This window comes from Argiope bruennichi, chromosome 3 (genome assembly GCF_947563725.1).
Source record: "Argiope bruennichi chromosome 3, qqArgBrue1.1, whole genome shotgun sequence".
In the NCBI taxonomy this organism is placed as follows: Eukaryota; Metazoa; Arthropoda; class Arachnida; order Araneae; family Araneidae; genus Argiope; species Argiope bruennichi.
Genome location: NC_079153.1, coordinates 92792118 through 92814774, shown reverse-complemented (window position 1 = coordinate 92814774; position 22657 = coordinate 92792118). Strand labels below are relative to the sequence as shown.

At 29.4% G+C, this 22657-nt stretch overlaps 1 protein-coding gene across 1 annotated transcript in view; it reads right to left on the bottom strand.

Annotated features, from left to right (window-relative positions):
• The window catches only part of LOC129963973 (protein O-mannosyl-transferase Tmtc3-like), a 334865-nt gene that overhangs the window by 79399 nt on the left and 232809 nt on the right, over nt 1-22657 (bottom strand). The window contains exons 8-9 of the mRNA XM_056078611.1: nt 9265-9428; nt 8892-9144 (exon numbers count right to left, since the gene is read on the bottom strand). Of these exons, the coding sequence (XP_055934586.1) occupies nt 8892-9144; nt 9265-9428 (417 nt within the window). The remainder of the gene's footprint in view (nt 1-8891; nt 9145-9264; nt 9429-22657) is intronic.

Below are 22657 nucleotides of genomic sequence, written 5' to 3'. Positions count from 1 at the left end.
AATGTAATAACCTTTAATCTATATTTATAGTATATAAGGAATGTTGATCTTCAAATGATACATTATCTGTACCGTAAGTAAAAGAAAAAAGGTAAAGCCAAAACAAGGTCCTAATGTTTCTTTACTATTATTCCTTAATGATATCTTATGATAAATACAATAGAATTTGTCAAATCTAAGCATATGTAGCGCTAGCTTCATAAGCCAGTTAACAGCCTCTGGACAGTGGCGATCACTTTTGTTTAGTGGTTATGTTACACGTCTACAGAGCTTAGCGTCGCCGGTTCGATCCTAGCTAGTGGCAAATTGCTACGCATATATAAAAACCGTACATTATAACTCTGTAAAAGAATGCAATGAATTATGAAAATGTGTTCTTATTTATTTCAAATCAATATTTTAACGTTAATGATTGATTATCGGTTCGATTACCATCCGTTAAATTCAGCATATAACATATACGTGAATCCTATATTAGTATGATGTAAAAAACATTCATGATATTCTACAGGGAAAAAACTTGGATCTAGAGATATCAAATGTTATTTCCTGTTAATGTAATATATTTACTACCTGATCACAGCTGCTTATTAAGATAGGGTTTTAAATAATTTTAATTAAATATTATTAAAATTTTAAAGTTTTCTATCAATAAATCTGAAGCATATTTATGCACAACTGTCCACCCCTTTTACGCCATTTTGAAAATTATAAATTTAGTTTTTTCAATATTTTAAGTTTTTAGTATAAAGTTATGCATTTAAAATTTCAATAAATTTTTGGAAATATTTTAAGTATGATTTACTACAATTTTTCCCATTACATCATTTATATGATTTTATACTCACTCCACCCACATTGCGGTGATATTTAATGCAACATTTCTGCACTCGTTATCGCTACTGTATAATAAAGAGCAAGTTTTAAAAATAAATTCATGACACATACATAAAACCTGAAACATTATTATACTACTATATTTGTGGTTAAGTTATGTTTATCTTTTAAATTTCTTAATCAATATTTAATATCTTATTTAAACAAAGATGAAGATTGCTCAAACGATTCCTGTAACGCCATATTTCCATGGTGAAACCAGCAAGAGTGGTCTTCTTGAAATTTTCTAGCATACACTCTAATAAAATTGATATCCTAGAGTATACCTTGCATGGCATTGGCATACAATAGTTACAAAATATTGTTACGAATCTGTGATGCTCATAGCATAGTTGGTTCCATCATCAGAAAGACTGTTTTACAGTCATCTGTATTGGACGGAGTCCGGGTGTCGCGTCGGAGGTCCCAGAGCTTGGCGATAAACTTGACTACCATTTGGCGACTTTGGCGCCAAAATAGATTATACCCGAAACATCGAGAATTTTCCCGATCCTTCCATTAGGAACCGAGATATGCCTCGAACGTTCCTGATTGGTTGAGAGGCTTCTAGACCCGCCTCCTGAAACCTATAAAAGGAGGCAGTCTGCAGCTGCCGGAGTAATAGTTGGAATCGACGGTGAAGAACGAGTCTTCCAGAGATTAGCAGCGCAGCGACGGAGTCAAGTTAGTGCTGAACTAAGCTGTGCGCTATTGTCTGCAGTAGAGTCTTGTTGTGTGCTGAAGATAATTGTCGTCTCTGTGCTGTATATAGTTGTCGTCCTTGTGCTGTCCTGTGTGTCTTCTTGTAAATAAACGTCGTTGTTTTATTTTCTACTTCCGCCTGCTGATTGAGCGTTCTCCACACCATATAACTTCCACTATCCAAACGAACCCGGAAATTTCGTAAAAATATTTATATTTATTTCGTAACTATGGTATGCGTGAATTTAGCATTTTTACTGAATATATCGCCTTTTCCTTGTTGATTGTTTTGGCGATATATCTCTGACATGCGGTAAATATTATCTGAAAATCGAAGTTGCCACTTAGGCGCATTTTCCTCAATCAATTTAAATAGAAATGTGACAAAAAAAAAAAAAAAAAAAAAAAAAAAACTACACTTGTAGTAACAAAATCTCATGCCAAATTTGATACATTTAAGTTATTCAGATTTTGATTTATTGCTTTTAAGTATTTCTGAAAGTACAGATCGAGAGGTCAATACCTTGCTGGATTTTGTTCCAAATTTCAAAAATGTATACAATAAAGTTGTAAAATCTGTGTTCCAACGTTTTCCTACCTAGCTATCTTGTTAACTTATATTTGAACAGTTGGACAGACAGACTTCCACTAAATGAATTTTGCACAAAATTTAATAGAAATGTACGAATTTGATGTAAAAATTGTATACCAAATTTCATCTATCTAGTTCAAAGCGTTTTATAATTATCTTTATCAGAGGTAGGCGGATAACATTTCCCAAAAATGTGTTTTTTTTAACACAGGGTGGTCTAAAACGTGGCGATTCGACAAATCTCGAGTTCTAATTTTTTGATGGTTAAATAACATAGCATACCATATATAACATACATAACATATACATATGTACCATACTACATAACATATACATACGTACCATACTTCATACTACATACCATACTCCATACTACATAATTTATGTAGAAATTATGTAGTATGGAGTATAGTATGTATTATGAGTGTGGTACATATGGTATGTAGTATGGTACATACCATATGTACCATACTACATACTACTACAGAAGATTGATAAGAACAAAACTTGTACTAGATGCAAATGTTATAGTCAAAATACATTTTCAACAATTATGATAAAGCCATAAATGAGGTGGAATAAGCAAAGAATTTAATATTAAGTTGATTTATAGAATGCTTCGGAAAAAAATATATCTAGAATTTCCGTATCAATCGATCTTTTATAATATAAGTAGAACACCAGAAACTGAATGAAACAATAAAAGAATATCAAATCATTGCGTCCATATAAAATGTAATTTACTGAATTTCTATTATTTACTACTCCAATCTATATTATTTATTTCAAATGTAATATGCTTGATTAAATTGAAAGCCATTATGACATGCAGGGTATAAACATTTCTCATTCTATTCTTAAATGGCTCAAGATTGAAGTTTTCTTCTAAAAATGAAAAGTTTCAAACACTGTCTAATTTTTCTCTCGCTTAATGGCAAAGGACTCTATGGCCATTTTGGAAGAAATGACTTCTCCTAAAGTTTGCCATAAATAAAATAAGCTCTGAAATGTTTGTGCGCAAACGCACAAGAAACCATTCACTTTAATTGACGTAATTTCAGAACTTACTGCGTCTGATAAAGTTAAACCACTTCTATTCTGTGTAGCGTTATTTTATTTCTTTAAATTCAGAGAACATTCGCCTTTTGTTCCTGGAATTAATTATGCTTTTCTTTCCAACTTCAAATTTCAGTTGGATAGAAAATGACTACTCTTATTTCGGAATTTGATAAGTGGGAATTTTGAAACATTTATTTTGAAATGAAAGAAAAGCTCTTAGCTGAAAATAAAAACATTTCACAATGAAATCCAACAAAAAATGTTAATTAAAATTGGAAAATGAACATTTGAAAGAATTCGAAATTTTAGTTTAAAAGTATGTCTTTTGTCTGTATTCAGTTTAACGACAATACAGTTCCTAAAAATAACCAAATAAAATAAATAACGAAATAAGCTCTTTTACTTCGGAATTTTTACTTTTGTGTATTTTAATTCTGTTTGAAAGCAGCAACAATTTGTCTTGACGTTACATTGAACAAGATGAAATGCCACATTTCGTTATAATAAAATAATTCTAAATATGCTATATACAACGACATTTTTATAAAAATAAATAGCTTTATGCTTGATTCCTCCGATAATAAGCGATGATTTTTATTTAAAGTTTTTTTTTTTTTTTGCATTTTTCTGTTTTAATTAAATATTTTAATAACTAATTACTTTTTATAATTTAAAACCCTACAATTGACCTAAAAATTAAGTACAAAAATATAAGTTCACATTTCATATGGTCAACGTTTAGTGTTTTAGAGGAATTCTTGTGGTTTAAGAATAGATATACATGTTTTTTTCGGTTTATAATGTATGTTCGAATCTTTCTAAGAGCTTCTTTTTCTATATTTCATGAGAATATTAATTTATCAAATGGTAGTAATTAACAAATAATTCTTCTAAATGATTTAAATGCAAAACCTATCGATATTAATAAAAAAAGTTAAGTAGCAAATAAATATATAGAAAAAAAAAAGACACAATGGATTTTGATTAGATCAGAAAACTGAAACCAAACTGAAAATAAAACTAATATAATGACAAATAATTTCTTTTAAATATTGAATTATGTTTAATTGTACAATGTACACCCAAGTATTTACATCGATAATCCATGCTAAAGCGAATCTTTGTGTTTAATAATTAAAAATAAATAAAAGCGGCCTTAAGAAGTCAAGCAACCCATTATACACATTCTAATATGGAGAAAAAGAATCAGCACAATAATCCAGTCATAGACATTAAAGAATACAATTCTACTGAACTCACTTCGAATATTCCATTTATTTAGAGTTTCAGTATAAATAACGAACAATATTCCATCATCTATTAAGCAACATCTACCAATACCCAAAAAATAAAGCCAAGTATTTACACCAATAATACATGCTCAAACGAATTTTTGTGTCTTATAATAAAAAGTAAATAAATAAATAAAAACTGTTTTAAGTATCCAAGAAACCAATTACAATTTCTAATTGGGAGAAAAAGAACCAGCACAATTATCCAACCACAAACCTTAAAGAATATTATTTTATTGAGCTCATTTCAAATGTTAAATATATGTTATCCAATATGATTGACAGTATAAGTATCCTTTATCCAGTTTGTGTTTAGTCTATGATTAACGGATAATATTCCATCATCGTTTAAACGTTATCTAAATCTATCAATTGCATTATCGCCAGAATTATATTCATCATACTGTAGTAATTTTTTAGAAATAAAATTATTAAAGTTTGATGAACTTATAAACAACTCCAAAGATTATCTTCCAATAAAAAAAATGCAGCGGAAAACTTCAAATGTATCGAATATTTAATCATCTTCATTGATCTGGCATATAACAATCACATCATTAAATCTATTCCTTCAATAAATATGAAAGAGCTAATCTACAAATAAGATTATGCTCATCTATAATAATAATAATAGAGACAACCCTGCAATGCTGTTCACCAAATAAGATTAACCTTTCATTTCTATGACCAACATGTTTCATGCTATTTTTTTAACTAAGCACACAAGCTAACAACATATCGACAACATTCACTCCATCAATTAATACAAAATGCCAGAGTACCAATACCCACAGACCATAATAATCCTAGAGGCAATTTTGCTTTTTCATGAACCGAGACTGCTCTTTCATTTATCAAGAATACCGCGGGAACTGATGAATCCCGACACGGAATCTAAAAGATTCAAACGCTGTCAACAAGAGAGATATGATATAAACGTTGCCTCCACCATGAATTAGTCAGCAGAGGCAGGCCTGGACATGAAACTCAATCCAAAATCGATGAAGGCTTTCTATCCCCAATTCCAGCGACGTCTGCCCAGATGGAGAAGTCGTAGGTTATCGTAAATTAAAGGAGACAAGTCTTACTTCCACTGGAGATTGCTTTACCTTAGTCTATTGGAAGCAGGCCGGGAGAGCGACAGTGATAGACGGGTATTAGAGGGTTCGGTTGCAGAGAAGAGTTTTGGTTGCCATGAAAATTCAATTGTTTGATTAGGTGTACTGGAATTGAAGTCGCCTTCGGAATGGATAGTGTTTATTTTTTCCATTCAGCTTCTTTATATCTCTTGTTATTCTTGAAAATGACTGAAATTTAGTACTTTGATCCGTAACTAGAAGTGGTAAAATATACCATAATATTGAAGAGCTAGTATCTTAGAAATATTTTAAATTATTTTGAATTGGATTCGGGTTAAAATCTTTAAATTTAGGAATTACAAGTGTTGTAAGTGGTTTTCTTTTGAGGAAGGACAAATATAAATGCTGTGATACTACATAAAAAAGTTTCGCTTTCCTTACAGAGCCAATGTTATATAGCTGCACTAACCATTTCATTTCTTCACCTTATAATATTTTTTTTTTTTGTATTATAGCATCAAACTTATATGAGATGAATATGCTTATTACTCACCAAGATACAGTTGCCAATACAAACCAAATAGTTTATCTTTTAATAAAATAAAATGAAATTTAGCCTGTTATCGAAAGGATCATTTGCCGAAGTATATTAAGAAGACTTGCAAAAAATCTCAGGAGAAACTAATGTTTCATATTTAATATTGTTGGATCAATGCAAACTATAATTTGCTTGCTACAGTTTATAAAACTCTTGTAGTTTACGGAATAAGCCTTGCCAGATACAAGATCGTATTTGCCGTAAAAAATGCATGCAATTTGCATAATATGGCATAGGATTAAATAGTATCTTTATTATACTAGAGTGAATAATTTATTTCTAATAAAAAATATAGTTACAGATAATAAGCTCGATATAGATGCATACATTATGACAGTTTCCCTAGAAGTTATTTCCTGACTGAGATATAAAGAAAATATTTTCATTTAGTAACTACGAACTTATTTGCATTAATTCTTGACTTAGACACAATAGAAAATTGTTTCATATAATAACTACAAACTTATTTGCATGCTTTATTTCTTATTAAAACTAATGGTTGCATTAATATATAACTACAACTACTACTTTCAAAAAGTTTCTGAACTTCCAAAACATTTTCTAAATGTTTTGTTTGCCAAAACATCACATTCCGATGCTTCCACAACCCAAGCATTCCACAGATCTTTTTTTACAGATGAAGAATTTGCAGAAGAGGGGGAGGGGGAAAAGGGATGTAAGAATTTAGAAGTTTCTAAGAAGTGCACTGGCAACTGCATGGTACGGAATAAATTGGAGCTTATAATCCCTATTTATACAGAAATGGCTAAATATATAGTTGGACTAAAAGTTATTTCGAGCGCAAAATCAAATAATCAAATCCGATTTATATTTATTACATCACAGTAAAATAAATTCTAAAACAAGGTGGAAGTAAAATTATAACAATTTAAAAAAAAATTTAAGTTTAAAATATTCTTATCAGCTTTAAATGACACCGGTAACCAATCGGACCATTTTGTTATATACAAAGATAATAAGATGCATGATATTTGATATCGAAAGATCTATCTCTGTAATATAAATATCTATTTTACGACATCTACATTCTTAGAAAGTGTCAAAGCAAATATTTTTCATATTAACAAGCATTCAAAATCTTTGTACATCTAATAATTCTAGTGCGATTATATTCATATTAATATACAGAATGTAATGATTTTACTCGCTACATTATTAAAAAGAAACATTTACCCGCAATTATTTGAAAATGAAGGAAAATAAATCACTCATACAACACCATATAATTATTGCGTTTCATGAATATTATATTATGCAACAGGGATCGTCCCCTCTTTCAGTTCTCCCACCCTCAACTAATGGATAACTCAGAAATGAATTACATCAAGATTACAGCATAGCTTTCATCTTGCTAATTTCTTCTTTCGTGTATTTATTTTTCAATTAAATTTGATTTAGATATATTTGGATATTTAAAAATTTAAAACATTTTATTAATCTAAAGTATCTTCTATAGTCACGGGAATTATAATTTAATGAAGGGGGTGAGTTCTCGTTATCAGCGATGAGCCAATTATGGAAAGAAAGGGTTTCCCCCCTCTGAAAATTCTCTGTCCCTTCCATTACAGTCAGTGAATTATTATCCGAGTATGTTAGAACTAAATTCTATTTAATAAATTATCTTAAATTTAAATATAATTTATTATTACTTTGAGTTATCGTTTGCAATCTCTAACCTTTATGAGATTAGAAGCAATTTATACAAATATCTAAATGCCCGCTTATGTTTTTACGTTCATAACTGGAAGAGATTTATAATTCTAGTTTTATTAATTATCATTTTCAGTTTCTTTTTTCAATAACTGTAATACTCAAGATTCTTGAACTAATACAACTGCGATAGTTAGAAAATTTCATCTTTTTTCATGTCAAATAGCAAAAAGGAAGTTTTAAAGCTATAAAATCCATAAATGATGCAATATTTATTGTTGTGCCTTTTTTAAATATATGCATTTTTACAAATAATGAACATATATTGCAGAAAAGTCTCCAATATATACACAATACACGTTGCAAAAAACCGAGACTTCCATTTATAAAAGATATTATGAATATGCTATAGCTCTGGAGAATTTCACCATTTTTTTCTGGAAATATTTTAGCTTGAGTAATGGCTTTCACGTCAGAAGTAAAAAAAAGAGACGTCGTTCTCTCTGCATATTATATATATATATTTGGGATGAGAGTTTAAAAGAATTTGTCTCGCAAAAATAAACGCTTTATGTAAATACATTATAAGCAGCCTACATTAAATTATTTATATAATACTAAAGATCATTTCATTTGGTATATGCTACAGCTTATATAGAAAAGAATTTCTTTTATACTGAATATCGATTAATTTTATTTAAAATAATTTTCTTAGATTATATCAGTCACTTCTAAGAACGGTATTACATATTTAACTAAGTTTTCTAACAATGTCTGACATTTGACATGTCATTCATTGACTACAATCAATAAGAAATGAATATCTTTTAATAAGAACCATCATGATTCGGAAATAATTTGCTGTGAATTTATCATTATTTATAGTTCTCTCGCATTTATATTACTTCAACAATCAAGATATTCAACAATCGTTTCGTTATTCATCTTAACTTCCGATTCTCTCAAACAGTACAGATTACAAAACAAAGTGAAAAAAAAAAACATCTTTTGTGCCAACTCACCAGAATAAGGGACATTCTCGCATCTTCTTCTAACCTGAAGATGGCGCGGGCTGCGCAGAAAATAAAAACGTAAAACGCAACGGTCGCCAAATTCCTGGCGTCCCAGAAGCTTGTGATTAGAGGTATGGAGGACATGGTCCAATCACAGCACAGGTTGCAAGGAAAGAGCAGCAACCAAGCGTTTACGGACAACAAATAGTTGTATGTCAGCTGCCGTGTAGGGGTTGCAGATGCTGCAGCTGGATTGTCAAACCTGGGGGGAAATAAAAGGTAAGGTTATCCATGGATGCTGATCAGTATAATTGATAAACATGCATGCTATCCACTTGTGGTAAATGCCACTTATTGTTATTTAAATATTTGGGAAAGTTACCTGCTGAAAGTTGGTAATATTTTAGGTCCCATTATCTTACACCTAAAGTAAAGAGCTCCAACAGCGGCCGTCATAAGCAAGGAGACCCTTAGCAGCTTATCTCGTAGCCAAGGTGATACTCGTCCCAGCATCAGATACCGTATACCCTGAACTCGCCGCTGATTCTGAAAAGACAATAATAATAATTAAAAAAAAAACTTGAGGAAAGATATTATTATCAAATCTATACAGCTAAACCTTATATAACTCTTTGATGCCACATTAAAACTTCAGACGTGTTGTGTGATATTGAGTTATTCAAGCTGCAGGACGAACGAGAAATATTTAAAAAGAAAATCCATCGAATTTGAAATTAATGCACATATATAATTTAAACTAAATAATGCATGTGTGATATGATTAAGACAGTTGTTCAATAATTTATCAGGAAATCATGAACGAAAATCCAAGCAATAATAATAGAAGAAAGCGGAGAATTAAAAACATCTTAATGCTATTGAAAATCCACTGCTGCAGTGAACGAATAAGCTGTAGTGAAAATTCTGTTTCAAGTCTGAACTTTTATTTCGAAGATGAAACTACAGTTTCAAGGAAAGGGGTGGCAAAAGTACTTGAGTGGAATTTATAAGCATTTGGAAAACCACACATAAAGAGTGAACTCTGTGTGCAATAACATACGCGCATCAACCTGTAGGGTGATATTGCTAGTATAAAATCTAAATTCGACGGTAGAAATTATTGATATTTTAAGGTTTCCTATATGTTGTTCTTCTGTAAATATCCGCCATCGCTTGATATCCCTTTCTTTCCGTTCTATCACTGTATATCTAATGCCGCAACATCCCTATTTTGCGATTATAATTAGACGATCCTATGTAAAAAAAAAGTTATTTAATCAGAGTAAATTTATTAAAAATTATTGAATTTTTATTTTGCATGATCTAGTATATAAAGGCACAAAGCATTCCTCAGTAAGTTCTGTAAATCACCGTGAAATGACGTCTCAGAGTAATGCTTTCTCCAATTAATGACAGAATCTGACCATACAGTGTGCCTTGCGACGTCATTTACTTAAGATCTCACTATCGCATGAAAATTTAATTTATGTATTTACAAATTTCCATACACCTTATAAAAACTTAACTAAAGCAACTTTTGATATTATTACAATGTGTCATATATAATTCTATTTTATCAAGATAGTGGACAAAAGAGAAATTTCAGTACGATAATCGTTTGTTGTCATATGCTAATGCTCTATAGAATTGATCCCAGGCACTTTTGATATTCTAAAAAAATATATATTTTGCAAGCAAAAATATATAACAGAATATTTATGCCGACGAAATTTGAAAATGATTGCACAAAATAGGCGACAAAATTCCAATACTTCATAATTATTTCAAACGTTCATACCTTGAAATTCTAATTAATAATTATAATGCGATGAATAAGTTAATATATAGAAAATCTTTCACATTAATTCAATTTAAACATAAATGTTTAAAACTAAGCGATGTGGGTATAACAATCCCGATTCAGAAATAATCGTTTGAAATTTGATTCGATCGGATATCTATAACAACAAACATGGTATTTAACTTTGCCTTTAAATGAATTTTAAGCTATAAAATAAAAAAAAGAGAAATAGATACATTTAATCTCCGTATAATATTGTTAACATGTTACGCACTCTAGCATGACCTTGATGTAAGAGATGTATCCCAGACTAATGCAGTGAAAAAAGGAAGCCGTTATTTCGATTTGTTACATACCGTGTTGTTAGACTTGCAGAAGGGTGAATATATTGAATGATACTTTACTGTAAAAGGGCTTACTGTTTACATCTAAAATTATTTTCGACAGCATAAATTTCGGTTGTAGAGAGACGAGACCTTTATAACTTCATTCTGAGATGAAATAGTAGAGGAGATGAAAATAATAGACAAGTTTCAGGAACAGTTATTTAATTATTTTCTTAGTTCCACATTTCACAAGGAAATACAAAACACGAAAATACACGGCACTCGCTTAGAACAAAATCTAAGAATGACACCTAAGAAGGATTATGGGAAATACATCTTAATGCTAATAAGGTGACGCCATCTTTTGTAACAAAAGAGAAGGTAGTAGAGTTATGTAACCGCTACACAGTTATAAAACCAGATATGCAGTTATGGAATGGATCAATACAGTTACTATCTATTTCAGGTGAGATGACATAATTGCAAAAACATAGGAAACAACTTTTTTTTTCTAGTTAAGCTATCTATAAATCTTGGTTTGATGAGGGCCATGATCCTGCTAGTTTAAGATTATTTCTTAGTCATCAGCGTCCAATTCAGTAGATTAACCTTCAAATCCTACGAGTCCAAATGACAACTAAGAGTTGAATTTAATTTCGCTATTAATTATTTTGTCTAATGACTCCTTTATGTGATTTGAGAATTCAATGAATTTGTGTGAGAAACCCCAATTTATTCAAAGCTTGTGTGCAATGAAATAAATAAACATCTTATGATTTGTGCCTATCTAATTTCTGGTTTCTTAAAATATTTCAGCACTTTGAGAATGAACCTGCATAAATCGGAATGAAAAATCAGACTCATTTTTGTTTCTATTAAAATGGCACAGCAACGATATTTACATTTCAACATCAAGTAAAGTTTATACACAACTTACTTAATGATTCTGTATAGATTTATTTCAAAAATGTATTTAAAAAAATGGAACCACAGTCCCAAAGTTAAAAAAAAATCACCACTAGATATTTTCTTAATTATGCGTTCCATCACCAGCCGAAGTCGCGGCTAGGTTTTAATTCACTAAGGAAATGAAACTTCAAAACACGTACATTCGATTAAATTTGTGTCAGCACATGTTTCGGTAGAATTCCTTAATTAACAGAACTTGAAAGCTATTCCACACCATTTTTTAAAGCTACATTTGTAGTAATTTTTTTTTTTTATTTCAAACATTTTTTTACAGCAATAACGTAAGTACCAGTGTCAAAAAAAGAATTTAAAAAAAAACTCTAAAACAGACAAGTTTCAAGCTAGAAATTGGCTTATGCTTATTTATTTACATTATTTTTTTTTTCTTCTAAAACACAAGAAAAGGATAAGACGGGCGAAAGAAAGAGAAAAAGCTTACGTTGGCAGTACAAAAAGAAAAAAAAAGTCCCATTTCGCGCTTCGAGTAAAAGTTGCAACAGCCAGCAAGAAATAACATCGGAACCGGTAAAAACAAAAAGGAAAAGTAACGGTGGTACTATAACACTGAACAGTACTTCTCTAAGCTGGGACGTAAATGAAATTAGAAATTGAAACTTCGCATACTGATTACATGCTTTCGAAGGCGGTTGAATGAAAAAAAAAGTGGGTTAGTTTTTGGATTATATTTGAAGAACAGTGAAACGAATAGGAAATTCCAGGGCAGAAAATAAATTCAATTCTTTGTCGGGAAGCGGAAACGGCCTTGTTTTGATTTCGAACAAATGAGTATGAAAATGTTACCATTAGTCATTCAGAAAAAAAAAAAAAAAAAAAAAAAAACGAGGGCTAGAAAAGAAAGAAGAGAGAGAGAGAGAAAAAAAAGAAAATGATCTTAACCCCCCCCTCCCCTCCTCTTGTGTTCATTATTCTATTTTTCTTTAAGGTTTTTTCAGCAGGACAGTATTTTTTTTTCCCTTTCTCATCATAAAATTTACTTAAAGTCATAAGAATTTTTTTCCAACACACGTCGAGTAACATAATTTTATGACCCTTACACCACAGGAGTAAAGGCAGTTAGGGCGGAAATATTTGCTTAGTCTTTTATTTAAAGTTTCGATTTTTTTTCCTCCTCTACATCCCCCATTTAAGATTTTTGGCTCGTTTCTAGGCGGCGTGCAAAGGTGCAAATTCAATTTCGCCCATTGTCGTCATTTAAACGGAGAAGGTAAAATTCGTTTTGAAACAATTTGACAATGTTAGGAAGCAGCAAAAAAATCTTGAAATGTAATAAAAATAAAGCTCGATGGAGTAGAAATGGTTGTAAATTTACTAGATAAATAAACAAATTAAACGAAAAAAAAAACATACAAAAATGCATGTTATGCATTTTTAAAAAAAAAAGAAGTTTTTGTCAATAAATATGCGGAAGTAATGCTTTGAAGTCTGGAAAATTTTATTCATCAATGGAAGGACTCATATTGTTAAAGGGATAATTATCGGATGCATTTTTTATAACTATATATATATATATATATATATATATATATATATATATATATATATATATATATATATATATATATATATATATATATATATATAATGCTGATGTTTTAAGACAGAGAATACAGACTTAGAAATTCTGAGCATATAGGAAGTTTAATTGAATGTATATATGGTAAATGCTTCATTTTTATAATCAAGCATCATTATTTGGTATCTCGTTCTAAGGTCTATATTTTATCCTATTTAAAATCACTTAGTACATGCTTGCACGTACGCACGCACGCACACACAGTAAAAGATTCAAAGCGAACGACGCCATCTTGAAATAAATGTAGGCATAATTTGTTATAAGATGCTACAAAAGATGTAATAATGAAGTATGAAATATATTAAGAAGTGTATAATAAACAAAAGAGTAAAATCAGTATTTTTTTTTTAAATGTAGAATATTTTTCCAATGAAATATATCCGCTTACTTATGCCTTTCAAATCTACGAAATTAATAGAGGAAAATTATGTAATCATGAAAAAATTTTAGTGGCGGGAATATCAGTTCCTTATAATATATATATATTTTTTCATTTCATAATTCGAAATAGCACATCTATTTAATCACAACACTGGAATATTTTTCAACATAGCTTATGATATCTGCATGCATATCTTATATTTTACTAACAAAAATTTATTAATATATATTTTTTTGCCAAAACACTTCCAAGAAATATCAGTTATAACCAGAAATAAATATCGATATATTAAATAATGCCTTTAAATTAATAAAAATAATAGCATGCCAATACCGACAACTCAATTGTGTGCGATTTTCACTAAATATGCTTGTAAAAATATTCTTTAAAATAGTCTATAAAATAATATTCTAATAGTAATTTTTTTCATTTCATAATTCAAAATGGCACATGTCTTTAAAACTAAAACTGGGATATTTTTCCGACATAACATAATGGTATATGCATGCATATTTTACATTTTACTTATAAAAAAAATGTATTAATACACATTTTTTGCCATTACATCTCCAATTAGTATCAGTTATAACCAGAAATGGATATCAATATATAAAATAAGGGACTTAAATTGATAAAAATAATAACATGCTGACGCCGACAATGCAATTGTGTTTAATTGCTGTTAAATATGCTTGTAAAAATATTTTGTAAAATATTCTATAAAATAATATTTCTAATAATATTTTTTTCATTTCATAATTCAAAATGGCACATCTCTATAAGCAATAAAACTGGAATATTTTTTCAATATAGAATAATGGTATATGTATGCATATCTCACATTTTATTTACGAAGAGTTTTTATAAATATACATTTTTTTTTTTTGCCATTGCACTTCCAATCAATATAAGCGGAAATGAAATTCGATATATAAAATAATGGGCTTAAACTCATTAAAATAATAGCATGCCAATACCGATAGCGCAATTCTGTATGACTGTCGCTAATATGCTTGTAAAAATATTTTATAAAACATTCCATAAAATAATATTCTAATAATATTTTTTTTTCATTTCATAATTCAAAATGGCATATCTTTTGAAAAACTAAAACTGAAATATTTTTAAACATAGATAATGATATATGAATGCATATTTTACATTTTACTTACAAAAATTATTAATAAAAATTGTTTGCCATTACATTTCTAATCAATATCGGTTATAACTGTAAATGGATATCAGTATATAAAATAAAGGATTTAAATTCATTAAAATAATAACATGTCAATACCGATAATGCAATTGTGTATTTCTGCCTCTAAATATGCTTGTAAGATATTCTATAAAATAATATTCTATTTTTTAAATTTCATAATTCAAAATGGCACATCTCTATAAGGAATAAAACTGAGATATTTTTCTACATAACATGATGGTATATGCATGCTTATCTCATATTTTACTTACAATTTATATATATATATATATATATATATATATATATACATATATATTTTTCCCATTACATTTCCAAATAATATCAGTTATATCAGGAACTGAATATAAATATATAAAATAAAGGACTTAAATTCATAAAAATAGTAACTTTCCAATATCGACAATGCATTTGTGTATGGCTGCCGCTAGATATTCTTGAAAAATATTCTGTAAAACATTTTGGCAAAAAAAATTGAAAAAATAAATACCATTATAAATAAATTAATAAAAACTGAATTGGAAGGATCAAATGCGATAAAAAGAGAACTAAGTTTTCATTCTTGAGTTGCTTTGTTTTGAAAGCATTGAGCCAACAATGAAAATCCTAAATCCCTCGAGCAACTTTCATTTTCGCCGTTTTATTGAATAAATCTCGTAAATCTTAAGTCAACATAACTTCACTTATTGCTTTCGTAAGCCCTTCTAGCCTTGGCTTTATTAAAAAGCACTTTCTAAAAAGTGTTTTTACTGCTTTTTCATCGAGTGCTTAAATCATAAAAAAGGGAAGTTTCTAATGCGTAAATCCTTGTTTGTTACCAAAATCCTTTACGCAAATATCTTCCTTATTTCTCAGTAAAAGGGTTTTGATTTTAAAGTGCTGATAAAAAAAAATTGCACTTTATGTGCTTTGTTTTGCACTAAGCACTTCGTTAAATTTGTTTGAATTTAGATATAAGTTAGCATTTCACTTATGATAATTTATCTCATTTTTTAAAACTTTTTTTCAAATAAAGCCTTGGATTTTATTTTCAATTCACGTAATGATTTTTAAAAAATAGATAAACATAAAAATTGGATCAATCACAGGCATTTCATACTTTTTATACTTATGAATTTAACGGCTTATTTTGACTGTCGCATTTTTGATAATCTATTTCCACCACTTTTGTTTCAATTTGACATTTGTTTTTTTATTATTTAAAGACATAAACCCTTATTAACGAAAAAGGTTCAGTCACTCGAGATGTATTATGATTTAAAATTCTTATTCATCGCAGTTTCATTTATTTGTTTATTTACTTTTCTATTTTCTGTGTGGGAAATGCTCTAAGTCATCAGATCGATGTTTATTGTTCAAAAGATGATATTTTTTTCTGTTGTTGCGAATTGTTAGGTCACAGGTGTGGAAAATCGCGACCAAAAAATACACCACTTACACGCATTATTGCACTAAAGGTTCCTGTCGTACTAAATAAAAGACGCTCTATAATTTTGTAATTGACATTTACCCTCGTATCTTGTATTTTTTGCGGAATACGAAAGCTAACTCCATTGTCACTACGTAAAGCTATAGCCGATCTCACTGATTAGCGCATGGTCATTTTACTATACCTAGACACCAAGTTTGTGGCAATAGTTGTCGACGTTATCAAGTGAATGCGAAGAGGAAAGACTTTAATGGACAAGTTATGCAAAACGCAATTAAAAAGGGAATATTATATCTTTATATAGAATATTAGTTATGATTAGGATATATTCATAGCAGAAAAATATTTGTATGATATTAAATTTATATTTTGAATATTTATCAAAGAAAGTACTAATTTCATTAAGTTTATATCTTACTTAAAATTTATAATGCAATATTTCAAGAAGAAATTACTAAGCAGCTGATGTTATTTTACTCAGTAATATAATATATAACAAAATTTATTACGTATACTAATAAACTGAAATTCTTTGTTCAAAATGCTTCTTGAAGACAAAACATTCATATAAAATATACATAAAAATAAGTGAATACTAATAGGATTTCGTCAACATGTTTATAAAGTTAACTTTGCTTCAAATTACAAAAAGTAATTCCAATTCTATAATATAATTTGACACTTTTAACTAAGTTATTCTTCAAAGCCATGTAATAATAGTAAAGTGTTTTTATCTTTGGATGATTTGACGTTAAATTAATTTAAAACTATTTACATGATGTTATTTTTAATAAGAAAAGTATTAGTAATTTTTTAATTAGAAATATGAGAATATAATAATTTTTAATAAGAAAAGGAAAGTTTAGCTCTATCTTTATGGACAGATTTCTGGATAAATCTGGAATAACAACAAAATGACAGCATGACAAAAGCAGTCTAATGTGAAAATAAAAATCAATACAATATATGCAATATATTTTATAGTTTATACTTTATATATATTAGAATATTCATCAATATGTTTAAACTTCTGATTAATAGAAACTTCACTTTTAAGGATTCGGTTATAGTTAATACAGTTTTTTTTCTTTGTAAGTATAAAAGGGATTCTACTTGTGCAAAGTCAAACGTCACATCTCTTGAATGAAATATGTGATCCCTTCTTGAGTCACAACTCTACAATTGAAAAATTCCTTGAGTCCAAAGTATTATGAAGAATCACCAAATTGAAAAGATTGGATTCAAAAAGTAAAATGTATTGCCATTTTGAAATTTATTATTTTTTTTAAACATAAAACTTTTTTCCCTAGTTTCAGCAAGAAAAGCAAAATAATTTATTATATTGCCACAGGACATTCTAACAGAACTCGCACAAAAATACAAAAAAAAAAAAAATGGTTAATATTCCCAACTTAAATCCATGGATCTACGCTGCAGCAGCAAAATACGCCATGATTTATATTCAAGCGTCCCAATCTTCTCTCTCAGTGCAATGAATTCAAAAGAAATTGAGCAGAAGAACTGCACCTACAAATTTCCATCACTCAGTTGTGAAGCAGGACAAAATATATCGAAGCCTAAATTGTTCGGAAACGCTCTATTAGAGGACAAAGAATCGCGAACTGGAGCGCAACTGAAATTCGGGATTCGCATAATGCGTTTCGTGACAACGATTTAAAAAAAGAAAAAAAAATCGGGAGCAGCATTGCAACATTATTTTCTTTCCGCCATCCATCTTGCTGAGAACAGTGCTGAACGCCACTGCAAGCCGTATTGTCCGTTTTATGGTACAGTTAAAGCTTCATGTGGTACAGTGGCCATTCAGATGTCTTCTTCCCCTTCCTCCTCTACCAAACCAGTTTTCTTTCTTTTCTTTTTTTCTCGGCATCTTCTCAATGCTTTTTTTTTCTTTTCATCTTTAAGAACAGAATGAAAATCCATTTTCACATTTGAGGGATAATGTTCGATGTCTTTTCAAAAACAGGGAAGACGAGATGATTTTTTTTCTTTATTGTTAAGTTCCATCATTTTGCTTTTCTTCCCTAGTTGAAGCTACTATTTATCATCTCGAACAAAGCTGTTCGCGAAGAATACTTGGAGAAGGAGGGGGAATCAATTGCAGAAATTCTCGATTCGAGTTTTGAAGAATGATGGTGGAATTCATAACTCAAATACCTGAATCCTCAAGAGGAAAACAGTGGAAACAGCTGAATCCCTTCGGTGTTCTTACATATTTACTTTAGTGAGACATTCATTGTTTGTGGTCGGTTGTCATGGAACTGTGCAAAATCTCGCTTTCAATTCTAAAATGGTATTCCAAATGAGGTTTGTTACCCAGTGGTATTCTGAATAATTACCAAGAAAGAAAACGTAATTATTCAGTACATAATTGCTGCGATATATCAAATGGAATATCTAAATGCATAACCTGTTGCGAATTTGACGGATTGTTTGATAAAAATTCACAAAATCGTTCTGTTTATAATTTTCTGTGCGCACTAAAATTAATCATAAAAGTAGAAAATGCAATTATTCAAAATTTAACTGTCTCTATAATTCAAATAACGCTAGTGCATTTCCATTTCGTTCTATAGCACCAGTTAAATTTTATCACCTGTTATTATTTTATCTAAAGTTTCTTTTCTTGCTTTTTTTTCACTAGTCAACGATATTATTTAATGTCTTTGACAAAGTTATTCGGGAAGAAAATTTAAAGGGAAAAAATATAATGAAACATTTTTTTTCAATTAAAAAAAAATTAAATCTGCTATCCCAGATTTCATTAGAACATTATTTTTTTTAAAATCACACGGTATCATTTCGACAGAAAAACATTGTGTTCTCACATGACTCATATTTCGCAATCACTAACATTTAGAAAAGAAAGGATTTTTGACCATATCAAAACCGAGTTCTAAATTCTTTTTTTTAGGGAGGGGAAACCAATTTAAACCGGTTTTAAACAATCGCGTGACTATCAGATTATGCTTGCGTCAATATAAATTTGTTTTTTTTTTTTTTTTTTTTTTTTTGCGAAAATTTGGTTTAAACTGGTTTCGAATGATCACGTGACTATTGTATTGCGCAATAGTCAACTTCTAAAAAATCGTTGTTTTTTTCCTTCATCTCGAAAGCGTTCCAGCTCTAAAACTTTTCTCCAGCCAGAAAAATTGAAAATTAAAAAAATATATATAATATTAATCTTTCCTATTTTCTTCTCTGTTCTTGTTTGGGCGCTAACTTCTTTCAACCCTGCCATTTATAGGCCAGACAGGAGAATCGGTACATGAAGGACATTCGCCAAATGTGTAAACTTTCTTTATTATTTTCTAATAACACTAAAAGCGAAAAATTGATGCCTCAAAAGCGATAAATCGTCAATTTTCTGCCCATGTATTTTGAGGCTTCAAAAATCTCAGACCAAAATATCATGCGCTCCCATAATAATAAAAAAAAAATACAAAAATTATCGATTCATATTTCTAATTATATATAATATACTCAAAACTCAGATACCTGAATCCTTAAGAGCAAAACATTGGAACAGCTGAATCCCTTCAGCGTTCTTACAAATTTACTTTAGTGAGACATTCATTATTTGTAGTTCAGTTGCCATGGAACTGAGTAAAATATCACATTCGTTTCTATAATGAGATTTCAAATGAGGTTTGTTATTATGTGGTATTATGAATAATTACCAAGAAAGAAAACGCATTTATTCAGTATCTACTTGCTGCTATATTTCGAATGAATTCTGTAATTATATATTGTAGTGCAAATTTGATGGGTTTCTTAAAAAAGCTTGTAATAGTACTTTGCTTATAATATGTGCACAAAACAAATAATATTAAAATTGAAAAACGTAATTATTCAAAAATTAATTGTTGTTCTAAATCGAATGATATTTATTTTTTATACAAATGACTAAGCTATATAAAGTCGAAGTCCTCTTCAGAAGCAAGAAAATGAATATTTTCTTATTGCTGAATAACATATTTTTCAAATTCTTCTCTAATTTAATCTATTTGCTTGTCGCCTTGGTGACTTTGTAAAGAATATTTGGAGATGAAGAAATCAATAGCAGAAACTTTCGATTCCATATTTGAAGAATGTAGAAGGAATTCATAACTTAAATACTTTGGTCCTCAAGAAAATCCAAAGCGAGTCGTCTCCGCGAAATTTTCCCGCATACTTTCGTAAGGTAGTATTTATTCCTTTTCCTCAGCATAAAATTGGGAACCAGGAGAAAGTCGTGAATACCTTTCATGACATTGCTTAAAGAAAATTATGAATTATAGATCCATGGCATGAATGTAGCAATTTTATTGAGTCTATCGCGAGAATAGGCATTTTGACGGCTTTTTTCCAGCCTATTTATACCAAAATTTGGCACAAAACTATAATTGTAATAACAAAATATCGAATTTAATTGATCTTATTTTAATTATTGCGTTTTCACGCATGTGAAAGTACAGAACGACATATGTCCAACCGTTTGACAGATTTGATCCAAATTCTGTATTTTAGATATTAAACATATGTATCAAATTTGATTTGCTTTTAGCGTTTTGAAGTCATCGAGTTCACTTTTATTCAAATAATCAATCAGGCAGACTTCTGAAGGAATTTGGTTCAAAATTTGATAACAATCTATATTTTAGATACTAATCCTATGTATCAAATTTCGTTTGCTTTTTGGAGTTATCGAGTTCACTTGTATTCAAATAATCAATCAGACAGCACTTCTGAAGGAATTTCGTTCAAAATTTGATAACAATCTATATTTTAGATACTAAACCTATGTATCAAATTTCATCTGCTTTATGCGTTTTGGAGTTATCGAGTTCATTTGTATTCAAATAATCAATCAGACAGCACTTCTAAAGGAATTTCGTTCAACATTTGATAACAATCTATATTTTAGATGCTAAACCTATGTACCAAATTTCATTTTCTTTTTGCGTTTTGAAGTTATCGAGTTCACTTGTATTCAAATAATCAATCAGACAGGACTCACTCCAGAAGGAATGTCGTTCAAAATTTGATAAGAATCTGCATTTTAGATACTAAACCTATGTACTAAATTCCATTTTCTTTTTGCGTTTTGGAGCTATCGAGTTCACTTGTATTCAAATAATCAATCAGACTGCACTCACTTCTGAAGGAATTTCGTTCAAAATTTGATAAAAATCTATAAATCATTTTATAAATCTCTCTATATAAAATTTTTCCATCTAGCTGAAAGTGTTTCTTTGAGATATCTTATTTACGGACAGATAGATATAATGCCTAATTTTTTTTTTTTTTTTTTTTTTTTTTTTTGACTCGGAAAGATCTGAAACATTCGAAGATTTGTCGAAATCTCGTGTTCGCTTTTTTTTTTGACGATAATAATATTTTTTTCTAAATTTTAAATACGAAAAAAGTAAAAGAATGGAACTGCTGAATCGTTTTAACAATCTTACATATTTACTTAAATGTTGAATTCATCGCTTGTGGTTGATTATCATGAACTTTTATTATACTAGTAAATTGTATTCGATTCTAAGAGGAGATTTCATATCAGCTTGATATCTAATAACATGACTGTATTTTGAATAATTACGAGAAATCAAACCCAATTATTCAATGTCTAATTGCTGTCCTGTTTCGAATGGATTGTCGAAATGTTTAGGTTATTGCAAATCTGATGCATTGCTGTATATCTGTTTACAATGCTGCATGATTAAGAGCATTATATGCGCATTATATATAATTAAGTAGAGAGAAATCGTAATTATTCAAAGCGTAATCGTAGTTTGTAACTCGAATGATATTTGCAAATTTTATTTGCTCCATGTTATTTGAAACAAGGTTATTTTGATGTATCCGACATTAAATCAAATTTCCAAACAATCAAAGAAACAAAATAACTGTGAATATTTAAGTCACTTACTTCAGAATGAGGAAATTTTTCTGTTATTTTATTAACATTATTTCAGATTTTTTTCCATTATTAAATATTTGTAAGGGCAATTGTTACATAAATTGAAATTTGATTGGGTAAACGCTAATG